Source organism: Fopius arisanus, unplaced genomic scaffold (assembly GCF_000806365.1).
Source record: "Fopius arisanus strain USDA-PBARC FA_bdor unplaced genomic scaffold, ASM80636v1 scaffold00011, whole genome shotgun sequence".
NCBI classification, from domain to species: Eukaryota; Metazoa; Arthropoda; class Insecta; order Hymenoptera; family Braconidae; genus Fopius; species Fopius arisanus.
Window position 1 is genome coordinate 15,361 of NW_011887750.1, and position 19,776 is coordinate 35,136.

General features: G+C 39.6%; 2 protein-coding genes across 6 annotated transcripts in view; one reads left to right on the top strand and one right to left on the bottom strand.

The window, feature by feature from the left end:
* Positions 1 to 384: 384 nt before the first annotated feature.
* Positions 385 to 6,105, top strand: LOC105262723 (uncharacterized). 3 transcript variants are annotated; one of them, XM_011298446.1, is made up of 3 exons: positions 385 to 763; positions 883 to 953; positions 1,230 to 6,105. In XM_011298446.1, the coding sequence occupies exons 1-3, from the start codon at positions 698 to 700 to the stop codon at positions 5,053 to 5,055; spliced, it is 3,963 nt and encodes a 1,320-aa protein (XP_011296748.1). In that variant the 5' UTR covers positions 385 to 697; the 3' UTR covers positions 5,056 to 6,105. The 3 variants fall into 3 exon arrangements, with proteins under 3 accessions (XP_011296748.1, XP_011296749.1, XP_011296750.1); XM_011298447.1 differs by having other exon boundaries at positions 734 to 763; positions 835 to 953; XM_011298448.1 differs by having other exon boundaries at positions 748 to 763; positions 870 to 953.
* Positions 6,106 to 7,455: 1,350 nt separating this feature from the next.
* The window catches only part of LOC105262724 (uncharacterized), a 22,491-nt gene continuing 10,170 nt past the window's right edge, over positions 7,456 to 19,776 (bottom strand). For all 3 annotated transcript variants that reach the window (XM_011298450.1, XM_011298452.1, XM_011298451.1), the window contains 6 exons: positions 12,994 to 13,479; positions 11,455 to 11,626; positions 9,283 to 9,344; positions 9,074 to 9,206; positions 8,647 to 8,758; positions 7,456 to 8,419 (listed from right to left, as the gene is read on the bottom strand). In XM_011298450.1, the coding sequence (XP_011296752.1) occupies positions 8,303 to 8,419; positions 8,647 to 8,758; positions 9,074 to 9,206; positions 9,283 to 9,344; positions 11,455 to 11,626; positions 12,994 to 13,479 (1,082 nt within the window). In that variant the 3' untranslated portion in view covers positions 7,456 to 8,302. The remainder of the gene's footprint in view (positions 8,420 to 8,646; positions 8,759 to 9,073; positions 9,207 to 9,282; positions 9,345 to 11,454; positions 11,627 to 12,993; positions 13,480 to 19,776) is intronic.

Sequence of the window (19,776 nt, forward strand, 5' to 3'; positions counted from 1 at the left end):
CACACCCAAAACGTGTTAAAACCCACCCAATTTGATAGACCATAGGAAAATTAGAGTCCCTGAAAAAATAGATAACGAAAAAAATAATTAAATTAAAAAATAATTAAATTGAGCGAGTTTTAACACGTTTTGAATGTGTGGGATATTTTTTCCCTGGGATATTTTTTCCGGGATTCTTTTTCACGCCCAGGACGGAAAAAGGGAATCTGACGAATGCGACTTTATAGTCCGCCGAGTCAGTATAGTCAGAATCACTTTTTTCGCCGTGGCTATATGATACTATTTTATGTCATTGTGGCCGAAAACGAGTTTTTATCCGAGCGAAGCGAGGTTAGAAACGCGTTTTACCGGCCGCAATGACATAAAAATATTTTCAATGCATTCTTCATTTGAAAGTAACAATTAAAGATCCGATAGTATACTAAAGTCAGCATAAGTTTTTCCTTCGATATTAGGAGTGGGGTGCATAGTTGCAAGTGGTAACTACGTGGAGTGGGGGTATACCTATATCAGTAATATAGTACGATGCATTTGGACGGAATTATACACAAAAAGTAGAGAAATATGTTATGTTATATATGTTATACAGTAAGCTAAAGGAATACCGACGTTTGAGCACATTTCTCGTTTGTTTTGGAATAAAGAGAGTTATTTATGATTTCAATCAAGTGTTTAATAATTAATTATTGTACAGACAATGATGGAGGAAAGTTTAGGATCTTCTCCTTTGGAAGATAATTTGGATATAGGTCTAAGTTTCGGGGTGAGTGTTTAGTTTGATAAACGTTTGATAAACATAACCTCTATAGGTTATGTTTCGATTTGTATCTCTAGATTTAGCTGCAAATTAGGATGTTCTCAATCAGCAGAACTCATTTACAGGACGACAGTCAGAAGGCTGCGAAGATGAATCAATCATTTTTGTTATTGAAGAAGAAATTATTCCGTTCTCAGTGAGTATTTGCCAATTTCATAATTAAGTGAACAAATGATAAAATTTTTTTGCTTTTCAATTTTTTCCGTGTCGGAAGTTTTTATTATCATCTGCAAGGTAAATGTATAGGTATATGAAATCGACGATTGGGTAATGAAAAAATTTGATTTTAGAATAAAGGGACTTTCTTCCACCAAAAAATTGTAGATCAAACCCTCGATCTGATCAAAGTCCAAAATCAAATACCCAAAAATTGTTATAATTAACGAGCACAATTCTCACACTTTTGTTCCAGTGATTTGATCCAACAATACAGCAATAAAATAAAAGAATGCGAGAGTTTGCGAAGTGACGTTGAATCATGCCAACGAGATTCCGAGAGATTCAAACAGCAGCACCTGACAGCCACAGCCAAGATCGTCAAGCTGAGCATGGAGAACACAAAACTCCAAGAAGCTAATAAAAGATTGGAAAGCCTGATAAACGAGCACGAAACACACATAGCTGGGGATCAGCGCCTCATCCAGCAGCTTAGCTGCAAAGTCGAGGACATTGAGGACCGCCATTCCGAGAAAGTAATGCAGTTGGAGCTCGAAAAATCAGCTTTGCAGGGTAAACTCAAAGAGTTAGAACAGAAGATGAGGAGAATCAGCAAAGCCCATGCGAGTGATCTAAAAAAGCTGGAGAAAAAGGTCGACCCAAAAAGTTTAAACAAGAAACTGTTGAAAGTATCTCCATCCAAATCCAGTATAATCACTGGCCTAAAGATGATTGACAATGAAAATCAACTCCCAGAGTCCTCAAAATCTCCCGGAATCTCAGAAGTTTCCACTGAAATCTTTCCAGAAGATATTCCCCAAGATCTATCAGGGCCTCCTGAATCTCAGTCATCACACGATGACACAATTATGGAACAGTCAGCGAAAGAGATTAGATTTGAAGAAGATGATGAAATCATAGAAAAATCAATGGGAGAAATTGAAATTTACAATGATTTTAAAGATGAAATCGTTAAAAAATCATTGGAAAAATTTGCGGTTAACGGAGGCGATAAAATAATTGAAAAATCAATGGCAGAGATGGAAGCTGACAAACCCGAGAAAATCATCCAAAAATCAGTAAGAGAAATGGGAATAAACGTAGATATTTCCCTCTTCCCTCCAAAACCAGTGACAATCGACAGGAACATCATGACGGATGAGTTCTACAGTTTCAAAGACAATCCTTACCCTCTGTTCTGCGAAAAATGCCAGCAGTTGTTGGATAAATCCCCAGACGATGTTATTTGTAAAGCTATGAGACTCCCCCCTCATGTCCCTGCGCCTCCTCCATCACCTGCCAGACCTGTGACGACAAGGCGATATTCAGAGGAAGGGCAACCAACCTATCCTGTCATCCTGGACAGCCTCCAGAGAAGAGTTAAGCTCCTGGAAAAGCGGATAAAACGTCAAAAAAAGTTGGAAACTTCCCAGCAATTGTCGTGCTGCAATCATTCACAGTCAGTTTCTCACTGTGGACATAGTAATTCGTTAAGTCACTCCTCCCAGTTGGACCTGATGACACAACTCTTGGGTAGAATAATGCATTTGCCAGGATCCAGGAGCCCAGAGAAATTTTTGTCCATGAGAATGAAGAGAAAAACTCACAGAACAAAAATGTATTTGAATGACTGGGATGTAGAGTCCCAGGAACGTACCGTGCGTGGTGTTAAAGATTTATCGTCAAAATCTCGGGCATCATCATCTCGGGAATCATTCGAAAATCTCCGACAGGATTGCAATCCAGAGGATACCTTCTTCGATTCAATGTCTTCTGCCGGAGTAGCTAAAAGAAAAAAAGAAATTCTCAGGGGAATTGATGAATCAGGAGAGAATCCCTGCAACTCTTCTCCACAGAAAATCAATCGTGGAAGGCGAAAAGCTGCAAAGACAACTGAGGAATTGAAAGCTCTCCATCCAGAAAAATATCCAGGGCAGATATCCCCCGATGTCGAAATGAACTTCTTCGAGAATAACTCTGCCCCCTCAACGTGTCAAAAAAGAAGGCATCCAGAATCATCAGGTTCAGTACTTGATGATACTGTTGCCAAGAGGAGAAAACTAGCGGACGACCCACCAAAGACAGTTAGCGTTCGATCGAATTTGTTGAAGAACTTGAAACGATTGAAGAAGAATAACACGGCAGTCAAAACCATCTCCGGAGTTGCAACTATCAAGAACACTGACACTACCAGTCCTACTGATGTCTTGGGAAATAAAAAACGAATTGCTCATGTTCCCAGACAACCACAAGTGCCCTCTATAACCAAACCAAGTACTGACATTGATGAGGCGAATTCCGAAAATATTTTTAATAATCTAGGAGAAAAGAGGATTACTCGATCATTGAGAAAGTCGTCAGACGACAAAACTAGGAAAAATATTGAGCAGCTGAACTCTTCGCAAGAAGACACCATCAATAACGATTCAATCACCTCACATTTAACTTCCGTTTTTCGAGATGAAATACTTCCCGCTGTAAAAAATTTAGAAATGAGTGACGAAGAAACGGAGATGATCATCGATGACGCTGCAGCATCTCTACCACCAGTGCCCCCATCATCTCCAACGGGAGAATCCTTAGAAATCCCTTCAGAAGTCAGAGAAATCCCCTCGATTTACGAAACTGCAACAGTATCAGATTCCTCTGATAGCGAGCGCCCGGATAATGTAAACTCTTCCAACTTTATAAGAGAATTACGAAATCGACAGATTCACGTGAGTCCAACAAAACCAAAATCCATTCTTTCACACCCAAAAGAACCTCTTGAATCCCCAGCCTCTTCACTAGAGACTTCATCATCACTTGCACCCTCTCTGGACCCACCAAGCCAACTCATTCCCCAGAAATTAAAAAAAATCGAGGATCTTCTGGACAATTACCTCGCCACAACGAAAAAACGTCCTGGGAGAAAACCAAGAGTCAACGAAGTAGCAAAAGGGCTCCACTCCAAAGCAGAACATCTGATAAAACAGGAGCTGAAGAGACTGATCGAATCCCCGGACTGGAACGACGTTCACTTGAGTGTCTCTCTCACTCTCCTCAACACGAAGAGCCCTCGAACAGTGGCAAAGACTCTCATCGACTTCTTGGTGGAACGATCAGATGTTATCGAGCCCCTGGATCTGACCTACACCCCTCCAGCCCCTCCCATGACGAAGAGCCTCCAGAGGATCGTCACTCTGCTGATAGATCTCAACCGTGAAATGCCAGGATTGACAGACTTGGTATTACAGGGAATTGACTTCACCCTCTTCAGATTGAATGCCAGTCCCTCTTGGGAAGCAGTTGGTGAGCTTTCGAAATTGTTCACTATACTCGTGAGGATCAGGAAAGATCGTGAACGAGTCAGGATCATGTGCTGCGACGCTATTTACGGTCTCCAGAAGAAGAGTTTAATTGTTCTCCACGCAGTCCTGACTTGCTGGCCTGAGGTCCTACCAATGTATGATGCTGGGAAGAATCAGTACTTGCCTATTACTATTGTTCACATTGTGAGGACACACTCGGTGGACGATAATGCCAAGTGTGAGCAACTGAAGAAACTCATCAAGGGGTTCTTCAAATATCCTCAGAACGAGTCCTCTGCGGTACTGGGAAAAAAATTGCTAGATATTCTTGCAAGTGATTCTAATAAGAATGTAGAGTGTGGAATTCTACTGCTATCGAAGAAAGAGGGAAGTGAGTGGACCAACAAGAATATTATCCAAGGGGGACTCATGAGGATGATTGTGGAGGGTAACTCCTCGGAGGTTTATCAACTCCTCAAGCTCCTTGGATTCCTCATGAGGCCCTTTCCAGTACCGGATAAAGAAGGAACTGTTAAGAGGATTGTAGAACAACTCAAGGCTCTTGTTGCGTCCGATGCCGGCTCTCCTGACCTTCAGGAAGGTGCTATTTCTGCACTGGTGAGCCTGTCTCGTCACAGATTCGATGACATTGCTGCTTCTGTTTTGAATTGGCAGCCCATTCGAGCGTTACCCACCTTTCTGCATGAACAGATGAATGCGTTCTTCGCTGCTCGTACCACCCATTGGAGTTATATTAAAGCTAAGAATCGGAAATATGCGGGAGGCCCGTGAGTTTATGGGGATGTGAAGTGGAATCGTCGGGTTTTATCGAGAGGAACGAATTATTTGAAATTCCACCGATCGATCGAATTAACACTTATCCGCTAAGAAATGTTCATTTTATTGATAAATTAAATATTAATTAATCATTAATACCCCATGCACTTGAATTTATTTACTGTATTCGTCTGGAAAGATATATCATCAACTAATTTATCAAGATTGAATGAGTTAATGAATTTACGAATGAATGAAGTTAAAAAAAAAATCATTATTTTATAATAAATGAATGGATCTTTTTCAATCTTTTTCATGTAAAGAGCCTCTCTGAATTATTCAAAATCGATTGTTCGCCCCTTGAGTGAAATAAAATGAGCAATGGAATATTGTCGTCAATTCCCCGAAAGATTCCTTCACCTTCTCATGCATCTTCCGGGTTTTAATGGAACATCCGATGAATATTCAAATCTCCGTTCATGGTCTATCGCGCAGACCATAATTATAGGATCTCTGGGTTCATCGAACCCGATATGAACTCGAAAACAAACAGAAATGGAAAAAATAAAGAAACATTTCCTTTTCACGGACCCAACAGCTCTCAGGATTCCACACATAATTTAATCAATAAATAAATAAATAAATAAATAAATAAATAAATAAATAATGGGAATGATGTTCCGCAATCGAAAAAATGTCGATGCACGATTCATTACTTGTGTTTGCTATTTTTTAAATAAAAAAATTTGGTAGACAAGATACAGGCGATTTTTGTTTTTCAATTTCTTGAATAGTAATAATGAATGAATAATGATATAATAAGAATAATATTTTCAACATACTCGTAAGCCTTCCATACGCAGAGCATGCTAGGGTAATACAATGGTACTATTACATAGTTCTCGTTGGTATCTCAAATTAGTCTGCATTTGAAAATTTGTTCATATTTTTCAACTCCCACGAATTGAGTAATTTGCCTCTTTATTACAAAAATAATGAATAATAAACATTACCCAATGCGGTAATAACTTGACCATCTATTTTCCGATGTTAAGTGCTCCCAAAATGCTCAACCAATTAACGCATTACAATTTCACCTTCACATTTTTCCTGATATCATTACTACGAATATTATCATTTTCTCAAAATAAAGAAAAAAATATAATGAACATGTTTTATTATTCCCACCTCTAACTGCTATTTCGTACAATGTCATTAATTTGCATTTAACTCGTTTCGTTAAATCATTTCTTTTTATTTTTATCAGTTCAATGACGTGTCTTTGGTACATTTTTCAACGGACAGCTTCTCCATATTTTCATTTTAACGTTTAACTCACACCGCAAATAAATTAACGGGGTTGGGTATGTCGGACGGGGTTCCCACCATCCGCCGGTCATAAATGCCAACGCGATGCAGCAAGAAGTCATTACAAGGGACTGACTGAATATTACGAAAAAAAAAGACCATTATAACAATGACAAAAAGACAAATCGAGTTTACACGATAATATCTACACAAAAAGAACAATGCCAATTGATTTCTTTTGATTGATTAATCGTCTTTCAATGGGCTTTCAAATAGATCTTGAATAGTCATTTAAGTCGACGACATACGACAAAGTCAATGCTCCGTCGTTCAAGAGCGTCCACGGGGTGAAAACACTGCAGAGATGCTCATAAATTAATAACAAATTTCCAACGAATTTCGAAGATACTACATTAACAATTAATCAAACGTAATTAATTGTCCCCGATGATAATGGACTTCTTGGTGAATTCACGACGCTGTCTGATGCACTAAAATACCACAACTGTCTACAGTCTGTCTTATTCATGTGTTAATTGTTCTGCATGTTTCTCCATTAATCTATATCTGCCTAATTGACCTCGCTACACACAATTTTCAATGGTGCATACACGACTCACGTGTAAAAATGTGTATAATTTTGTGTCTCATTATTCTATATAATCGGGAAGAAAAGCACTGTTATTGTTTTTACTCATTCATTAAATTTGATATCTCATTTAGAAAAAAAAAACTGAAAGGCCACCTCTGGTACTGGACTCTTACAAAAGCTTTTTATCTCCCTCGCTATCTATTTTTCTCCATTCGTTAAATCGCATTCGTTTTACCATTTACATTAATTTTCTCTCTTTTTTACGTCTCCCTGAATTCCCACACGGAATTCGTTTCCAGTATTTATCAATAGACATTAATTGAATGAATTAATCGTAGAATATTGATAAGATAATAATTCGTAATAATATAGCAAGAATGGTAAGAATAAATTAGGAACCAAGTACAATACGAAGTTAACTAAGAAATTAAATTATAATACGCTTAACTATGGACTATTTATAAATTTTCATCATACTGTACGACTTTGTTTCATCATGAATTTGTTGTTCATTCTAATTTTGATTGTTTTTTTTTTCGAGGCCCTCTCGTAGGTTATCTCGCCGTACTGTTCACCCATGAATTTCATTGTTCTACCACTGGTAACGACTAGGCCTCACCAAATTTAACAAAAGAAAATACTGCAGGGGTATGGGGAATAGCTGCTTCATTTTATCATTTTCCCTTCTCTCTCTCACCTCAGTTCCTTTGCTCTCTCCTCTCCCCCTCCCAGGGAAGGAAATTGGAGTGAAGCTTGGGATTATGAATTGAGTACTCACAACAGTCGTGATAACAGAGCATTTGGGGGAGAGCTAAATATCAAACTCCTATCTACAAATATACAAATTACATATGCATCTTTTTCGAAAAAGTCCGCCTCTTTCTGACAGTAAAAAAAAATAATAAAAAAAAACTTTGAGTTTCTTTTCACAGTTGTTTGCGCACTAGACTCTGGGGGACAATGATGATTGATGAAAGCTCGTTTCCTTCCCCGACACTTTGGAAGGCACTCTTGAGGCTCATTGAGCATGAAACGACAAAACTTGGTAAAGGAAGGAGCAAGTCGTCGGAGATACGAGCAACGAAAAAAACATATATAGTAAAACCTCGTGAATATTCCTTTCCCTCACTCATTTCCTTTTGTCACTAAGTATATATATTTCTTCTTTCTCATCTCTCCCCCTGTTTAAAAGAAAAACGCGAGAATAATTTGCCCCTTTTATTGTTCGATAAAGGTGTTGAAATTCTGTCGCTTGTATATAAATATATAGATTTGTTACTTCTTATTTATATATAAAAGCGCAGAAAGTTGGTGAGAGTATTGGCTTTCGTCGATGTATTTATTTATTTATTTCCTTGGTGACTATTGACTCGAGCGTTTGGGTTCGCTTATCGAGGCTAGTCTCGTCATTTCCACCTGGGAGTAGTCATTCCATACGGGCATTCGGGTTTGCTCTATCGAGGGACACATCGCCGTCGACTGAAACCACAGATTAGGGGGTATTAATTGCATTTTAATTGGGATGAATTTCAAATTTTTTGATAGTCTATCTCGGTAATTAGAAGTTATGAGTGTTTTAGGAGATTGGTTTAATGGATAATTTTGGTAGAAAGTCACGAGTGTCTTTCACCAAAATCACTCGTTAGAAAGATAAGTGGGTGATTAGTACAGTGGAGACCTTCTATGTTGGGCATTTGGAGACCTACCGAGGAGTTTTGGTTCTTGGCCATGAAGATCATGAGGGAGCGACTGCGGTTACTGAACGGCCTCAACTCCGGATCTCTCCCAGGACCATCCACTGTGTCCGCGCAGTTATTACTGCAATTTAAATTCATTCGAATAATTATTATTTTATCATTCAATATCTCACTGATTCAAGATCACGCAGCATAAATCAATTTTCCATGGAATTTTTGGGTAATAATTTATGATAAATCTAATTGAGATGATCGGATAATCTAGTCATTCGACTATTCTAAATCGTTTTCATTTGGATTAATAACATTTCCAATAGATTCTCAACGTCTAACTAATTATTTTTTTATTTGTCTCTTATTCCGGTGAATTCCATGGGAAATTGCAGCCAGTCATTTGCACGTGTTTACCGATTGTCTTCATAAATATATTAATTACCTCGATCGTAATTCTTTCTGTTTACGTTTACAGTGAATGTAAGCCGCTATACAAATAATAACGACGAGAAATACTGCTATAGTGGCACCTCCGGCGATGCTGGCGGTTTCCAACATTACCCTTTGTCTGGAAGCTACAAAACCATAATTAATTAATAAATATTGATCAATGATATGTCTATGATATAGATGAATGGAGAATATACTCACGCAAATAGGAACCATCCAAGTCCTTAAATTCACATCTTTGCCCTATAAACCCATTGGCGCATCTGAAATTGAAAAAAAAAAAAAGATAATCAGACGAGATTCGTATATAGGACGGAATACTTCTCCATGTGCATTGACAATTAAAATAAATCACTCAATTGTTGACTTTTTTTTTGTTTCCCCTCGGGAATCAGTGGCGGAAGTGATGGATCGGAGGGTCTGAAAATTATCATTATATACTCTGGTCTCCATATTTCGGTTATCGAGGCTAATTGAGGGACCGTAATTGACGCAATTCCCACGGGGGTGGGCGCATTAACTGTTCGTTACAGATTAATCACCAGAGTAACTTCCTTCTTCGATTTGTCCAACGCGACAATTCAAATTCATAGAAATTCATGAAAATTATTTTCCTTTTTCCAGCACGTGCAATGAATAAATTATAAAACCCCCAAATTTTCCCCGAAAAAGAGAGGAAAAAATGTGAAAAAAAGTACGTGGAAAACTGAAGTAGGAAAAATTCCCAAGCGTGCCGACATAGCAGTGGAGGAATGAGACCGAGAAAATGAGATAAGTAGAACGGAATCTTTCATTCTCCATTCTCTCGGTCCTTTCAATTCCAAATATTCAATATATTTGTAACTCCCTCTAATATATCCGCAAAGCCCCCATGGAATTTACCGTTGTACGTGTTCTACCAGCCAACTCCAGGATTATCCTCTTTTTAGGGAGTGGAAGGGCCACAGCCAATGGAAAAGATTTTTCGAGTCAAAAGAATTCATCCTTTTTTCCAGTCTCACCGAATGGAAATCCCCAGATATCCCCAATATCGAATCTCCATTATTCCCTCGTGTGTAAAACCTCATTCCGCTTTGTTTGTTTTTCTCTTTTTTTTAACAACATTAAAGATCATTCCATTGGCCTGGTGTAAAATTTAGTTTTTACATAAACTCCTTTTTTTCCTCTCCATTTCTTCGTTCTCAGCAGATAATTGAAAAAGAAACGACCACGGAAGACTGGAGAGGAGATCTACCGCAGTGAAGATAACACTGAAATGGTGGGCTTTAAGCGAATCAGGTACAGCAGAGAGGGAAAAAGAGAGAAGACAAGTTGTGAGGAGAAAAAAAAAACCAGGATAAATAATAAAAGGGAGTCGTGCTCGTTCGAGCTTCCCGTTTCCCACGCTCGTCGCTTTGTCGGACGCGATCCGCCAAATTCTTTTCGTTTCGCATTGAAACCTGCCACCGCGGAGACACCGCCACTATAACAACTGCTTAGCGATAGTCCTACGCTTTCCCACTCTTTTTAACAAATTTCAATCCCAAATTCATCGGGAAAACTCAACTTCCCCGCATCTAGACGACTGATCCTGGAGTTAAATCCTCTGGACTACCTCCTAATCCATGTACTCACAACCGAATTCACAGACAATCTTGATATTGTTCTTGAGAATTGTTTGAAAAAACAAGAGAGACAGCTTATCGACCATTCTCGTCTTTTCCCGACTTTTTAAAGGGTTTTTTTTTTAGGCAAATATTACTCTCAATGTCGATTTTTAAAAAATGCATTTGAATAGGACAGGAAAAATCAAGGGGTCAGGAGTGGGCAACGACTCGTGTTATGGAAGGCCCTAAAACTCTGCCCCATTTATAGCGTGACGAACCCCAAGTACGGATTTTGCCGCATTGGCGCAAATTCGAATCAAAGGTCAGAGGCCTGAAATCTGCATTTTAGCGTATGGCCTCGGTCATCCAAGGCAAATAGTCTCCTATACTTGACATTGCAAATCACTCTCTGTCTCTCTTCCCCTTCAAACAATTTTTAAACTCGCCTACATGGAGAATAATTTATCGTAAATTATGCATAGAGTCATTCCTCCGCAACTACATGGGTAAAATCGTATTTCTCATTACTCCTAATCATGAGAGGAGTTTGGCTGACTGATGGAAAGTTGACACGAAACCCCCGGGCTTCACTTATCCTCTTTTAATTTTCCATTTTTTACACATCCTTGAACTAAAATAAATTTTTTTCATCAGCATTGCGTTTTCGCTTTATCCCTTCGGAGATTCTGCACCCTGTTTCATGCACTTTAAACCTAAATTAATTATAGTATCGTTAAAAATATTTTATATTACCACGAAGGATATTTATGATGTAAATAATACTCACAAACAATTGTAAAGAAGTGACTCTTGGATTTTGACGGTGAAGCACGTTGCCCCGTTGAGACAGTACCATTCCGCATAATCCGGTGGACATGTGTACATGTGGAATGTGATGTTGGGTCTTGGTGTCGGTGTTGGTGGTCTTGGTTTAGGCGTCGACCTCGACGAGCACGCGTCTGTAAGCGAAAAATTATCCCCAATTAGATAATTAACCAATCATAATTATCCTTCCTGAATCGTGCCATCCTGTCTTAGAATTTTACGTGGGCGTTGCTCCAAATTCTCTAAATAGTCAAAAGCATTTGAGAGAGCAAATAAATCCAAAAAATGATGGCATTTTCCCAAAACTATCCCCCTGGCCCACACCAATCCAAAGTGGTATCCACTAGAATTAATCTGGCCCCCGTGGTCCACTCAAATCCCCAAGCCCACAAAATCAATGAATTAATTCGATAGGAAGTGTACGTTACACAATCAACTGGCATAAAAAACCCAGAGCAGAAGAAAATAAAATAAAATATAAATATAATGGCGAAAAGGGCCCACGACTGATGGCTTTAGAAAAATATGACAATGGGCCCGGGGGCCCCGATATTCGAGAGGTGCTTAAAAAGAGTCTTATAGAGGGGTAACCAGAGAGAGACAGGGAAAAACAGAAAAAAAAGTGCGTGTGCGCCAAGGGCCCGTCAAGTATATATCAAGTATATACACAAGGCGACCGTTTGCGCTCTGTTGTGCCTTAGAGCTTGGGGTCGCATCTGCCCTGGGTTTCGCTATCTGTCACCTGTTGAAATTTAACGATCGCTGGATTGGCAAAAGAAAAACAACAAAAATGCGCCCAAAAGGCCTCTCAACATAAAATACAATGTGAAACCGCTGGGTAGACCGGAGAGGAAAAAAAAACACCGAATAAATGAAAAAAAAAATCCTCCCTTCCCCGCTATCAGGAATTTCTGCCTTTCGGTAAATATGTAGGGTCAACTGATGATTTATGAAACACTTGGTCCATCCACAGAATGCGTTTATTCTTAAATAATAATAGTAAAATTTTCACAATATGATTGAGAATTTGTTGCTAAGTGACTGAGTGAATAGAATCTTTTAAATATTTTTGCTTTTTGCCTGAGCACCCCAAATTTTTCACCGGCCATGCCATTCACACCAGTTTTGCACGTTACCATCTATTTCTATTTCTATTTTTAACTTCTTCTAGTGAGTGAATTATCGATTTGAATATAAATTTAGCGAGATTATAGCAAGTGAGAAAAACGTTCCGACGGAGAAAACCTTATACATAGAAAAATCTCCGACATTGTGAAAAATACAATGAATCTAATAAAAATTCTTATTTTGTATAAATTTTTTCAGAATAAAAAATGAAGAAGTTGAAATAATATGAAAACTACTCAATACCTCAAATAATATTTACTTTTCTATCAACTACAATTTAATCCAATGTCACAGAAATTAAGGAGGAGGGAAGTAAATATGTAAATATATGATAAATAACAATTGGACGTAAAGAATTAAAAAAAACGAGTACCTGTAATACCAAACAGCGTGTAGGAAAGAACGAGTAGTGTGGCAAAGTACGATGGAATTCTGCGTCTCTGACGAAACCTAGCGACACCAGGAGACCTCGATAAGTCATCCCGATGGCACTCAGATGAACCCGATGAAAATCCCGAGTTATCCCTGTTAACGTCATGAGGGTTCCTCCGTATACCCGTCGTTAACGACGTCCTGTGAATCCCCGTTATCCTCGTAATACTCTCCACCTCGTCTCGACTCGCTTCCCCGACAACCTGGTTGAGCTTCCATCTCTGATTATCCTCTAATCTGCTCTCCTCAATTTGTTGACGATAATGCAAGCAACGCAGTCTAACGTCATCCAACCTATCCTCGGAGATTCTCCCGGGATCAATTATAAACTGTCCATCCAGTTCGCCAGTTCTCACTTCCTGTTCCTGGGACGATTCACCAGCACCTGGCACACCACCGCAATATCGACGCACGTGTCGTCGTCTCCCTGCAATTGCAACAATAATTTATCAGTGATTACAATAGTGAGATAATGGCGGACAGTGCGAAGCAGTGACAAAGGATAATATTGAGGGAAAAGATTTAATCAAAATTTTTTTATACTCTCGCTGATGATGTCATTGTACTTTACGACTCGGTAATTCATTATTATTTTTTTATGAGTTCCTTCATTTGGCTTTTTTATGTTTTAACTTTTTCTGTTGCAATTGGTGAGGTAGTTGCGAAAAAGTGATTTATTTACAGTACTGGGACAAAATAAAATGGTTTTTCCTTCTTTTTTTTTCAGGGTTGAGAAAGAAATCCCACTGATGTAATCTTATCTCATCAAGACTTTATCGACAGGCCTGATAAGGCTGTACCTAGAATTTACTTGGCACACTGCGGTCCTGAGGGGCTTGGCTTAGGTGTATGAGTGAGAAATAGTATGGGGAAGTGTCGCATATAAGTAGGTGACACACGCAAACGATACATGGCTGCTGACATCCCACGTGCACTACTCTATAGCTCTGATTAATAATTGGTCATTTCCCCTCCTCGTTTCATGTACTCGTCAACTCCTCTTTCTTTTACACATGGGAGTTTTTATTATCCCGGTTGAGTTTCATATCGTCCACTGGACACCTACGTTTCGGGTTATTTTGTAATTACGCGAGTTTGCGCGTAACATCCGCCAGCAGATGACTATCATCACCTCGATTTTCCACTCTTGGGGGTCGCAGTGTGAAGTCATCACCGTGTAGTTACCGTTATTGGAGAGTCACACATCATTTTCGTCATGGGATTGGGGAACCAGCCAATTGAAAAATATTACTCAAATGGCTCAAATTTGTCATTTAGTGATGCGACGACGTGACGGCTCACTTCACCAACTGGATTTCTCTCAATTGGATTAATCCATTCCGACTAATTGCGAATGGTTACGACTTTCGCAATTTTTGTCATAGTCAAAGTGTGATTTTCTAGGAAATCACTCGAATTCGATATTTACTCATTTATTTTGGAAACAGAAATTTGTAAAAATGAACTTGCATCAACGAATCCAAGTCATTATTCTCATGGAAATAAATAAAAATCATTATCTAAATCATAATCATTGGGCTAAATAATTATTAGAATAATCATAAATGATTTTTGTTGTCGGCTACTGATGATACAGAGCTGCACCACTCAACCCGACCCCTAAGAAATGGCGCAGACAAACCCCTAATCCGAGCTTTTCATCCGAAAAAAAAAAATGGGAAAATCAGAGAGAATTTTCTCCCCCTCAACAGAAGGCACAAAAAAAAGGAAAGGGGAGACCAGAGACGGAATCGCGGGGGACATGGGGCACGTGGCAGATTTTTTCCAAGAGGGTTTGAGGAACCAGCTGCAGCACTCGCGACAACCGGAACCTGAAAACGACTTTTAATAGTCCCAAAATATGTTATTCCACACATATTTGAGTGGTAAAAAAAACGCATGCTGTTTCTATCAGATGCGTTATGTGTACTCAAGTCCCTCAGCTTGCAGCCGTTTCCCCTCCACCAGACCTATCTCCTCATATTCTTATGGTACAAATGTTGAATTTCCAAGAGTTGTTGTTGTTGAAATTTTTATACGTCCCAGATATAACTGAATGGGCCGGGTTTATGGTATTTGAAAAGGCTGCGGATGTGTGGAGATAAGTTGCAAAAGAGCTATTGTCGAGGTTGAGGGGCTGAGATGAAGGGTTTGGTTACACTTACCCCTCCACCCCCTGGAAGGTGGGCAATTCACCCTCTAATCCCTCATCCCTTTATCCACCGCAGTGCAGTAGTGCAATTGTGAATCTCCAGTTCCCCTTAAAAAAAAACCCCACATTACCAAATAATTCCAATAATAGAGGTACATGGCACGTGCCACAAGTGTCCAACACTTGGTCTCCCCAGACATCACGCATGCCCTTCAACAATAAAGAATAAATAAAGCAACATATTGGCGCACACGTTGACTGATATCTTCACAATCCCAAAAGAAAGAAGAAAATATATAGCACACATGCTGACGGCCAAGGTGCGGTCTTGGTCGAAGATGAAAATGGGCATAGGAAACACGTGGTTTGAAAATTGAGAGGATATCTGCACATGCTCTTCCCGCATTTCCCTATGTGCATTCAGAATCTCCAGCTGCCAAAGGTGGATTCGATGGAGGTGGAGTAGAGAAAAAAAATACATGAAAAAGGAGAATGGGAGGGCAGGAAAGGGTCTCATTCCTTATACCTGTTTCTCATACACCACTTTCTACCGAAAAACTCAACCGTAACGCGAGTCCACGAGCCACGCGCCCAGCTTCTTCTCCACAAATATCCAATATTGTGCATCTGTATCGCATGTCTCATCGCTCATCGCATCGGATATGCAAAAAATTAAGTTCTGCTTCGCTTCGGTCCATGTTTATATCACCTTTTTACAACTTTTCACTCGAAATTTTCTAGAAATTTTTTTTTCAATGTTTCAAAAAATTTCAAAAGGGTTTTTTTAAATGTCATTGAATCATGATAATTTGCGAGAAATTGGAAAATACGTCATGTTAAAAATTAAAATTCCTCATGTAAATATGAGGATACAGGAAAAAAAAAAGAAAATAATATCTAATGACCTTTTGTTTTTAGACACGCGATATAATATATATGATATCCATATATTCAAGTGGGGCTTGGTGTCTCTCCATCTCGTATATTGTGCCTGAGACCTCCTTGACACCGTTGATTTTTAAATGCGAAGGTGCTTACGTGCTTACTCTCTGCCTACGACTAACGCCTTCTACCTACGAGCCTCAACGTGAGTCATCGACTTCCTTTTCGTTCATTATTGCCCGGGGGTTATTCCATTCCTCGATTTTCAATCGTTGATCAATTTTTCCAATCTATCGGAAGATTTTATGCCTCTCTCAGCCCAACTATTTATCTGGTAGTGGCAAACTGGATTTTCATTCATCGTGTGGGTTTCAAGCTCTGGGTAGTTATTCATTGAAGGAAAACTCGCATACCCTAACATCTGAAAAACAGATAGATAATGGAGCAGCTGCGGCCTCAGGCCACTGAAACCAGCATGTGCCATCCTCAATCTTTTTTCTCCTCATCAGGAGCACCGACATGTCGGAGCGCACAGCGCAGCTAGCAAAAAGTTTATCAAAGTGCTGGGGATGGCACGCGCGTCAGATAAGAGGTGCGTTAGATAACCTCAGCTTTGGTTTCACATTTTCAGCACAGTCATTTTACCGGATGATTTTTTTTCTAATTACCCACTCTCGTAAATTTGAAAACAGTTGAGAGTTCATTCAAATTGGCAAATGTATTCCTCTGAAATTCACCAAGTCTTTGCTTCTTTTTTCCCTATTTTATTCAAATTTCTATTAAAAAAAAAAGGTGAATTTTTCTAATGAAGCCTCCAATATTATATCTAGTGAAATCAATATCTTCAAGTTTTCAATATTCTATAATTGGAAGAAGAACGACAACCCAATTGCTATATCGAGATAAATGTCTTCTGGGTGAATGCGAAATGACACGATTATGGTGGAAGAGTAGTGCCACCAAAGTAGACAGACATGGGCCCTCGAAACAATTCACCTGGTGCGACAAAAGCTGATCAATCCCCCAGTAATCGATCTCATAAAAAGGTGGTGTTGGCGAAGAGGCACACGTCGGCTAAGAGGCATCTCAGATGACAGTTCGTGCCGTATCGCATGCTCGGCAGTTGCATCGCTCCACTACTGTCGGCTATTGCTTAAAAAAACATTATATGATGTAAAGAAAAAGGATAAGTGATAAAGTAGAATGGGTATACGGGATCCAGTGCCCAGGGTTATTGTAAGCACACACCGGCCATCAGCTCGACCATCAACTCACAACACATGGTCCGCCTCGGAAGCCGCAGATGGTTCGAACGACGATTATGGTTTTTTGCCCTGAACCCAAAATTCAAACTCAAACTGCAGCCGATGTATTCTGTGTTCTGTGCTTTTTTTTTTCTTTTCCCTTCATCCTCCACCACCCATCAACGAAACATTGTAAGGGTACTTGTCTCGATCTCAACATATTTTTCGTTTGTCCAGGGCGTGCGCCTGCTCACGAATATCAACCAATAATTATTGGTTTATCCCCGCAGACGTTACAATGTTGGTGTTCCTGTTTATTATTTGACATAGTTCGCTGCTTGGGGGATTCAATGGATTACATTCCTCCTGAGAAAACAATTGGCCTGTTCTCCCTTCTCCCCTTTTCTTTTTGAACTGCTCATTGGCTTCTGAATCATTCACTATCTCCAGACATTTCCTGATTTTTCCTCACTAAATTAAATGTGCCCATGAATGACTCATTCATTGATGAATTCTAATAGGGCTGAAAGTCCAGTCGAAATGTCCAGTTGTCATGTGGGATCTGGCGGATTATGAGGGATTATTTCTGGAGAGCCAGTGGCGATTTTGAAATGAACGTTTGGTCCTGTTTTTTTGGAACGGCTGATGATCAACCCTCGTCATCACAAAAACGGAACCGAAAAACAATGAAGACATATGCTCAAGACTCTGAAGTGGGTTTAGATTAGGACCATCGGGGGAGACCTAAGAGTTTGTTGTTCTCGCATTCTCTGTTTTTCTCTCATTTTTTTTTCCTTTTTCACCGGGAGGTCGATCAACGGCAGACGACAATGGCGCGATGCCGCACCAAGGATAATTGGACGGCGCGTTAAATTAGAGGGAGAGCCTGTTTCTTTGGAGCGGCGAGCGGAACGAGGCGGAATAATTTTCCTTGTTTTCGAGAGCAAGGCAAGAGGGATTGGATCGTTAAGGGTACCTACTATATCCACCAGGTGGGTGGTGGCCGAATTACTTCGGGAGGATTAGCTACGACCTGTCCTGAGGACTGCATGATTAAAAACCCAGGAGGACAAGTTGGATTGGGAGGATGGGATAAATTGTATTTTTTGAACTTCAAACAAATTATTGGGAGTTATTTGAATTACACTAGATTCTATTTTTTTTTATTCTTAATAATAATAAACTAAAGAGCTGTTGAGATCAGCTGAAAATCCATAAAACACATGATTTTTCAATAGAATTATTCTGTGAAAATAATGAAAAATCCGCAACATTCACGTAGTTTTATGTAATTTCCACTAATTTCAGGAATTCTAATTATTGAAAAATCCATGAGCTGGTTAATTAAAGCTGAAAATCAATTAAATATTTGATATTATTCCAATAAAATTGTAAACAATGTGGAAAACTTATGAATTTTTTAACGAAAATTGATAAGCTTTCCAGGTGGTTTGAAATGAAACTGACTCTTGCTCAATAATTTTCCCTCATAAAACAAGAACGTCCCAGGAAAGAGGAGAAAATGGGAAAATTTGAAATTCCCTCATAATTGGTTGGTATCCACCTTCGATCGAAGAGAGCCCCAGCATCGAAAACAAATAAACAGCTGAATAAAAAATGTGGAACACCGAGTCGTATTGACACAACAGACACGAATAAAAAACACTCGCCATAAATCATACGACCCACTTGTTATTTGCTGCAAATGGTCAGCAGTTTGGTCGACATTGGGTAATGCACACTCAATAGTACCTGCACTCAATTTGCATAAGTCCCCCTGAATTCCCGAAGCACGACTTGTCTCCCAGGGGATGCCCCAACTTCCCCAAAAAAAAAAATGACAATAAATGGAGATACGTGATTCTGGCCCATCCTGACAATTGTTACCTCACGTTCCGAGTCTTTTGTGTGTTCCACCGTGCAGAAGAGTTCCATTGAACGAGCAAGACAGGACCCCATCTATTGAAACGACTCAACTACCAGAGATACCGAGAAATTTGTCGTTTCATGTACACCGCACGATTTTTTCCTTGTCCAAGTAAATTGGGGGCGGCTTGTGTGTCCCCACAATAATTCGTTTTTCAACGTTGAAAAATCAACACACACCGAAGCCCCACACGAGCCGGAATTTCACCCCCTCGCTTTTTCACATCTCTCTCGCCCATTTACTAGTCCATTGGGATGAAGGTAGAAAATTCGAGGGAGGCGTTTGGTGTGTGGTGTGTAGTGTGTGGTGCGTGGGGTGCGTGGTGTGATGACGGGTGGCCAAAGCCAGTTGGTGTCCAACACAGAGCCACGCTCTGTGCCGGCTGCTCCCTATATGTACAGTACAGTTGGTCTGGGTTTCTTCGTTAAAAAAAAAGTGCACACATACGTCTTTGAGGGAGTAAGATGAGAGGTGGGGAAGAAGAAGAAGAAGAAGAAGAAGAAGAAGAAGAAGAAGAAG

Bases quoted from the DNA above. Each gene is read 5' to 3' on its own strand.
- LOC105262723 (XM_011298446.1), top strand. From the start codon at position 698: ATGATGGAGGAAAGTTTAGGATCTTCTCCTTTGGAAGATAATTTGGAT. The intron at 764-882 runs GTGAGTGTTTAG...ACTCATTTACAG, and splicing joins ATATAGGTCTAAGTTTCGGG to GACGACAGTCAGAAGGCTGC. The intron at 954-1,229 runs GTGAGTATTTGC...CTTTTGTTCCAG, and splicing joins AAGAAATTATTCCGTTCTCA to TGATTTGATCCAACAATACA.